Source organism: Ostrea edulis, chromosome 7 (genome assembly GCF_947568905.1).
Source record: "Ostrea edulis chromosome 7, xbOstEdul1.1, whole genome shotgun sequence".
NCBI classification, from domain to species: domain Eukaryota; kingdom Metazoa; phylum Mollusca; class Bivalvia; order Ostreida; family Ostreidae; genus Ostrea; species Ostrea edulis.
This window is the reverse complement of record NC_079170.1, coordinates 71,254,621-71,262,674: the sequence shown is the minus strand read 5'-3', so window position 1 is coordinate 71,262,674 and position 8,054 is coordinate 71,254,621. Positions and strand designations below refer to the sequence as shown.

The 8,054-nt window shown below is 34.6% G+C and overlaps 1 protein-coding gene across 2 annotated transcripts; it reads left to right on the top strand.

The window, feature by feature from the left end:
- Window positions 1-326: 326 nt before the first annotated feature.
- Window positions 327-3,952, top strand: LOC125656753 (uncharacterized). 2 transcript variants are annotated; one of them, XM_048887338.2, is made up of 6 exons: window positions 342-385; window positions 507-578; window positions 711-848; window positions 2,880-3,002; window positions 3,425-3,542; window positions 3,659-3,952. In XM_048887338.2, the coding sequence occupies exons 2-6, from the start codon at window positions 518-520 to the stop codon at window positions 3,882-3,884; spliced, it is 666 nt and encodes a 221-aa protein (XP_048743295.1). In that variant the 5' UTR covers window positions 342-385; window positions 507-517; the 3' UTR covers window positions 3,885-3,952. The 2 variants fall into 2 exon arrangements, with proteins under 2 accessions (XP_048743296.1, XP_048743295.1); XM_048887339.2 differs by lacking the exon at window positions 2,880-3,002 and having other exon boundaries at window positions 327-385.
- Window positions 3,953-8,054: the final 4,102 nt, after the last annotated feature.

Sequence of the window (8,054 nt, the reverse complement as noted above, 5' to 3'; positions counted from 1 at the left end):
CAATAAAGATAGAATCCCAGAAAATAACAAGATAATTACAAGACAGATGTTTTTCACTAGATTCAAATACGCTTTCGTAAAATATATTTTAGTGTTTCCTAAAAACAAATTCCAATTGGAAATGTATCGTGTTTCTTCTATATGTGAAACACGGGTAAACTTGCTTATTGATGGGGGTCACAGATGTTGGTAGATTATTTTTCCACCCACCGATATGATATATGAGTATGTAAAACTTATACGGTACCAATTTTGATGCACCAGATGCGCATTTATATGTAACATAATGTTCCGAAACCTGAAGAATATCAACAATCACTGCTATGTATAAATAAGACAAATTCTCTTCAGTGAAATTTATGGATATCACGCACTATTTTGGAAGGTAATGTTAGAATGATTAGTTAATCAAGCATTAATTGATACCTTTTTATTACAAATGCCAATAAGAGATGAAGATAATTAATTAACTTATTAACTGGTAACTATGTTTCCATTAAATGCAGCATTCAGAACGATGCGGAGTCCTTCCGGTTCTTTATTCCTTGGCGTTGTGTTGATATTTGTTACGGAAGCAGGTTTGCTAAGAAACACAAATTGTTGAAATGAAGTCTATACTTATGACTTATGACCATTCATAGTTCATTGATGAGAATGTGTTCAAGGTTTCAAATAGTTTTACATGTGATATTTTAAAACATGATCTTTAGTTCGATGGCCTCGAGGTACATACACTCTTGTTAAACCAAGAACTGGTTGTCCCCGAGGATGGCACGAGGGATGGCGACATCAAGACAACGAGGATAGCAACAACAAGAATTATCTGATACCAAGACATCACTTTGCTGGTATGATAATAGGACATCGGGATTAGGCAGTAAAAGTGTTGAATTTTTATTCATACACTTAAAAATAGTAAATATTTTTCACTTTGAGTTTACCAGATGCACTGATATAAACCATCATAGGCGTACCAATTTAGTGTAAAATGTAACAACGCTCTGAACATGGCTATCTTTCTGTGTTTAGGAAACCAGAAGTGATCAAATAATTAGATAGATGTACATGAGGAATAGGTTTTGGTTCCAGCTGACAAAGCTTTTAACAACATTGTCTTTGTTTGTAAGGCTCATTATTACAACTGTATTTTAAACGAACTTGGCATTAATTCCACTTTAAGTATCGTACCTATACTCCAACTACCCTTTCAAAAGATGAAATTCTTCAAAAGCATGCATCGGTTATAGAAACATTTAATATCCCAGTCAATGGGTCGAATGAATATGAGTTTCCGTACATGGATTCCTAAACTTCACTAAACCATTACAAAGGGTACATTGCTGGATCCAGTGGGTGCTCTACCAAGCCCCTATCTTTGCTCCTCACGAAAATATTAACAGCTGTGAAGGAGAAACTTCCAACTTACTGTGCGACTACATATGCCAGAAGTGGTGTTAATCAAATGTGGATTCTACAACATTATAAAGAAGTTTTGTTATTTTTGAAATTGTAAAACTTTTTTTCAAACCAACATCAAAACAAATGATTTTTCAACACTTTACATGTCCATTCCTCACGATAAATTAAAGACTAGCTTTTTTGTTACATCATAGACAGTTGCTTCTTCCACAAAAATGGAAGAAGAAAAAGAAATATCAATGTCTAGTGAACAGTCATCCAGAAAAAACATTGTTAAACACGGCTATGTACTAGATGAAATAAAAAATATACTGGAGTTCCTCATTGACAATATCTTCGTAGTTTTTGGTGATTAGGTCTTCCAACAGTCCGTAGGAATTCCCATGGGCACGAATTGTGTTCCTTTGTTAGCTGACCCGTTTTATATTCTTATGAAGCTTTTATTCAAAAGGCTTATTCAAAAGCTTCTGCATGACAAGAAAAAAATCTCTTGCTATGGCCTTCAACTCGACATTTAGATATATCAATGACGTTTTATCTATTAACAATAATCATTTTCATTCATATGTCTATTCGGTATATTCCCGTGAACTCGAGATAAAAGACATCACAGAATCCTCCACATCTGCTTTGTATTTAGATATTTTATTGAAAATGGATATCAAGGGCAAACTAACACCTCAACGGGATGATTTCATCTTCTCCATCGTTAACTTCCCATATTTATGTAGCAATATTCCATTATCACATGGCTTTTATATCTCTCAACTGATTCGATATGCAAGAGATTGTTCTACGTTTGATCAATTTTTAAATCGGGGCAGGCTACTTACAAACAAGTTGATATTACAGGGGTTTCAACAGTCTCGTTTAAAGTCAGCATTTCGCAAATTCTATGGTCGTTATAAAGATCTAGTTTACCAATACAACTTTTCATTGAGTCAAATGCTGTCTGACGTGTTTCATAGGCCGTTCTTGGCACACTGATTTTGACTACGGATTGCTCCGTTTACCTGATCAAGACATGGGATTACGGCGGGTGTGACCGGTTGACAGGGAATGCTTACTCCTCTTAGGCACCTTATCCCACCTCTGGTATACCCAGGGGTCCGCGTTTGCCCAACTCTCTATTTTGTATTCCTTATAGGAATTATGAGATTGATCACTTTCGCTATCTTCACCTGAAACAAACAAAAATTGTATTTCGTCGATCACTTAATTCCATGATCTAATGCAAGAAAACAAGGAAATGTGATGAAGCCACTGTACTTTTGAACACATGAGTGTTAACTCTTTTGAACAGATTCTTAGAGCTGGTACATGACAATGTTCAGGGAAAACATACAAAAGGTGTGCAATACGTTATTATTCATTATTAAGCTACAATTAAAGTATTCATGTCCATTCTTTTTTAACTTGAAGGGTAAAATTCATACATTGTGTCAAACTAAACACTTCAGGTTCCTTCGGTAAAGACATGCGTTTTCATTACTGCACAAAGGACCCTCATAAAGGAAGCCGAAAAGGAAATTGGCCCCGAGGAAACTATTGCATTCTTAAGCATGGAATGTCCTGTCCAAAAGGTTAAACACGTGAAGTTTATATACACACCTTCACTTAATTCGGTATAATTACGTTTATTTATCTTATCTGAAAATAAATATGGCAGTTTGTTTTTCGAAATTAGTAATAAATTTTGAAATGTATCTTTCATATGTATCTTTTTCAAATTCATGTATCATGCTTTATTACATATTCATATTTAGGAATGTTTCATCAGTAAGAAATGTAAATGTTCACTGGATTTCATTTCTTGAAAAGAATGTTACAATGACTATCAAACTTGACAAAAATCTATACATATTTAGAAATATAATGAATATACGTGTGTTCGTACATGCATATACCCCTGAAATGCCAATAGCTTAGACATATGAAGTTACAGCGAAGAGTTGTTTTTAAATTGATCAATTTTAGAGGTATCTACGTAGCTTGTTTACGGCAGGTTTTCGGGAAGGAAAGGTCCTTTGGGACGACGAGGACAAGAGAAATTCTAATAGATATGGTGGAACCTTGCCACGTGGTACTTACAGTCAAGATACACGAATTTATTACTGTTGTCGGTAGGAAGAATCATTTTTACTTAGTAATAAAGATTATTGTTAATTACTTCTTCATGCCCTTTTTTGAAAGCCTCACCATTTCAAAGAACACTTTTCACTCTATTTCATGACTGAAGAAATGATGGCTCATTCAGAAAAAGAATCCGACTTCCGACCAAAACTCCCTTCTACTTGTTAAGATTTCGGGCACCTTGCCAGCGGGTTCAGGGTATGTATGTGAGGGAGGAAACAGTGCATTTTGATGACGAGGACAGCAGGAACAAGAATGCTGCCCACGGGTGGTATCCTATGGGAGCAGGTGGAAGGGATCACAACCTGCACTACTGCTTTTACAGACGATAGTCATTGTACGAAACAGTGGTTTGGTACCACAGAAATTTTAGAAGTAAAGATAATTACATGACAAAAAACTGATCTTTTTTTTTTGTTGTTGTATTTCTTAACCGTTCGCATTCACCCTATATCCTAGAACATTGAACTCTGTCAGTAGATAGGCCACATCAGAAAATATTTAACAACAGAAGCAACTAAATCTCATGTGAACTCCCGAGTTACATCAAGGTTTAACTACTGTAACACTCTCCTGGTCGGTGTTCCAAAGAAAGTCTTGAGCAAGCTCCAGCATATTCAGAACACTGCCGCACGTCTCGTATCTAGGACCTCTCGTTACAACTATATCATTCCAATACTAAGAGAACTACACTGGTTACCTGTGCAGTATGGGACACAATATAAGATACTTACTTATACTTACAAAGCCTTACATGATGAGTGCCCAACTTATATCAAACAATTACTAGAGGTATATAAGCCTACCCGAAATCTTAGGTCTATAAAACAATTAATCACTCTAGTTGTTCCAAATGTTCGAACCGTAACGTACGGGGATCGGTGTTTCAGAATAATAGCTCCAAATCTGTGGAATACCCTTCCAGAATATTTAAGGGACTGTAGATCACTGTGTGCGTTCAAGAAGTCACTGAAAACACATTTTTCCATCAAGTTTTCCAGGACTAGTTTCTATCATTTCAGTCATCGTGTTTGCTGTTTCATCGCATTATCTGTTTTGACTGTGTGTCTTAGTTTTCGAGTACCATTTTGTGATGTTTTATTTTATTTTATTTTAAATCTCTGTTTTAATGTATTATACCTGAGACATTATATGCTGTGTGTGCACGTGTGTATTTCATTAGTATTTTTTTTAATACGCCCTGAAACTGATGTTTATTCTTATCTAGCATATTTATTTATTTATGGTATCTTGTGTTTTCATGTTTTATATGTACAATCAGGATAGGTACAGCTACAGACTGTTTACATGTGATAACGCCTTTTATATCATTGTTTTTTAATGTTTTATTTATTTTCTATGTATTATGTGTATACCATTCTGTTGTAAGGTATGCATTGTAAAGCACCTTTGAGCGTACATAGTGTATGAAACGCTCATATAAATGTGGTATTATTATTATTATTATTATTATTATTTATTATTATTATTTTGAAGATGTTCTAGATAACTTGATTTATGTATTTGTTATACATTGCAATTCCGTTGTCATGATGGGTTTCAGTTTGGATTTGTCTAACAACAACATTGACAAATGGACGACTATTGAAATTATCCGATCCATCAAAGCAGCAAGGCGATATGATGGAAATACCAAATTTGCTGATTTCAAAGCTGACCATGCATTCCAGTGGATTTGATTATGATAAATTCATTATACTAAAGGCATGTCAAAATTTCTACCATAACAAATCAAAATCAGAAGAATACTATACGGATAGCAGTTGTTCGATAGCGTCCAGACATTGCAAGGGAAAGATAAATTTTGTATACAATAGTCTGTTCATTGTATGTACATTGACATTTGAGTTTCTCTTACATGGGTTACGGGAAGTCTTGTTCTATAACTTGTTGTGTAGTGCAGTGAGGTAAACCTCAGAAGTATGTAGAGGTGGGTATGACGTATGTATGTTGTAACGATGACGATACGTTATGTAGCCGTGAATGCCCACTACAGAAAATAACAAAAGATTACCAATTTAATGTAGTGTTTATTCATTACATGATTTGAAGGAGAAAATTCAAACGTATTGTGTCACAACATATGCAATGCGTACTGTAAATGAAATGTGAATTCACAAAAATTCCAAAGAATTTTTAGTATTATTTGAAATTATATTTAAAAAAAACATAATAAAACAACGTACCACCATTTCTCATGATAAGTTAAAGAAGAGGCTTTTTGGCACCATAAACAGCTGCTTCGTCAATAAAATGGAAATTGGACATAGATCAATTCAATTACTGGTAGACATCAATCTGAATCCCCTCACAAAGACTCTGACGTTGATATTAAAATGCTGCTGGAGTTCCACTTTGACAATGTCTATTTTACCAGTCAACAGGGAATGTCTTCTCTCCGAGGCACCTGACTCCACTTCTCGCGTGTTCGGGGGTCAGTGTTTGCCCTGCTCATAATTCTGTATTCTTTATGAGTGTTACGATATTGATCGCTGTTTTCTTATCTTCACTTTTCTTTGATACACTTCATTCAGGAAAGGCGAAGTTAACGAACAGTGATCAATTCCATAACCCCTATAAGCAATACAAAAGAAAGAGTTTTTTTTATAATTCTTTATTATCTTCTATTCTGTAATATCAACACAAGTGGCATATGCATCAATCTTCAAGTTACCGGGGAAAAAATTTTATGAGAGAGAGAGAGAAAGTGTTGGGCAAACACGGACCCCTAGATATAGCAGAGGTGGGATCAGGTTCCTAGGAGGAGAAAACATTCCCTGTCGACCGGTCACACCGGCCATGAGCCCTATATCTTAATCAGGTAAACGAAGTTATCCGTAGTCAGAATCAGTGAGACAAAAAAGGCCTAACAATTGGCAAACTAGCTCGTTATAACAACCATAGAATTTGCAAAATGCTGAGTTTAAACGAGACTGTTGGTACTCCTATACCATCAACTTGTTTGTCAGTAGCCTGCATCGATTTAACAACTGATCATATTAAGATTACACAAATTTATTATCTATTTGTTTTTTTAATCACATACCAGTACCATAGTTTCTTCGCCATGGCTGTATTGGTCGTAGTGGTTGATCTGAAATGCGATACGTGATATAAAAATATTGATAATTTGATAAATTATCTATCAAAACCATTCCTTCAATTACAACATTAACATAAATCAACATTATGTTATATCATTATGAAGTTAACTTTTACATCTCAAAGGTAATGAAATTGAGTTAGATTATTACATAGCAAACCACACTATATATCTATCTCCAAGACGAAAGCTATTTTAATTTTTAATTGGATTTCACTTTCCTGAAACTGTACAGCATTACACTTACGATAACCCTAGACCACTCTTAGGGTTACGATCAATACTGATCGTAAATCGCAAATCGTAACTTTTAGTGAAACGGTCGTACGTGCTACGTTCAAATGCAAGTCTACGATGATCATGACAACAGTACAGAGGTTGAAATATCTACATGACACATACGACATTTTAATCTTATTTTTCAGGACAAAAGTTCCGAAATTTTCGTCATCTGGTAGGAGATGTTATTTAGCCAAAGAGGTTTTGTTTGAAATAATCTTTGGTTACCCTGTTTGAGAAATGGGTGTTCTTTTAGTCGATTTTCAATACGTGATGTAAATATTTTGATGAACGAAGCAGTGACAGTTTAATGTGCACCAAAGTCCATGCCTTTACGACAGTGCAGAAGCATATAATAATACCGCTAAAGGTTTACATTATCCCAAAGTTTTATTATTGGCAAAACGATGAAAGGTGTAAATATCAATACGTCAAATCCTTCACACACGTAGCATCGTTTTTCAGAGTGGTAGAGAGAACTTCACACTTCTCTTTTTAACAAAAATTGACAAAGAAGAAAGAAAAACATAAGATATTTTCCTCCAAACTTCAAAATTCTAAATTGAGGGGGTAGGGGCGTACATCCTTCCTATACCATACTACTATCAACCAAGAGGTGTGTTTGCCTTAACGGTCACCAGAGTATGCGCTTTATACATCATTTTGTTTCCCGTGTTCTTTTTATGCTGTTTTGAGTCAGAACAAACCGTTAGTATAACGCAGCAGAATATACTAACAAAAGGCAATTAAACAATGAATAAAATTTATTTACAATTAATAACTGATAGAAAATTGTAACAATAACAAAGTACTAACTTACGTTAGTTGAATAATAAATCCAAACAGAATCTACACACACACAAATAATAATCCAAAATCGTAGTTCCTAGTATAATCCAAAACAAAATAATAGAAAAGTGTCTAACCAGAGTTTTTTAATAAGAAAAATTAAGTTTATATATAATAGGAATGAATTTTCTAGTGCAATCTTGAAAGACCATGATGCAACCATTACAAAATGATTCGTCGCAGTCCTTGGTCAATACAAATTTAGCCTTCTTTTTCAATAAGTTGATAAGTGGATCAACTGTTGAAGAAA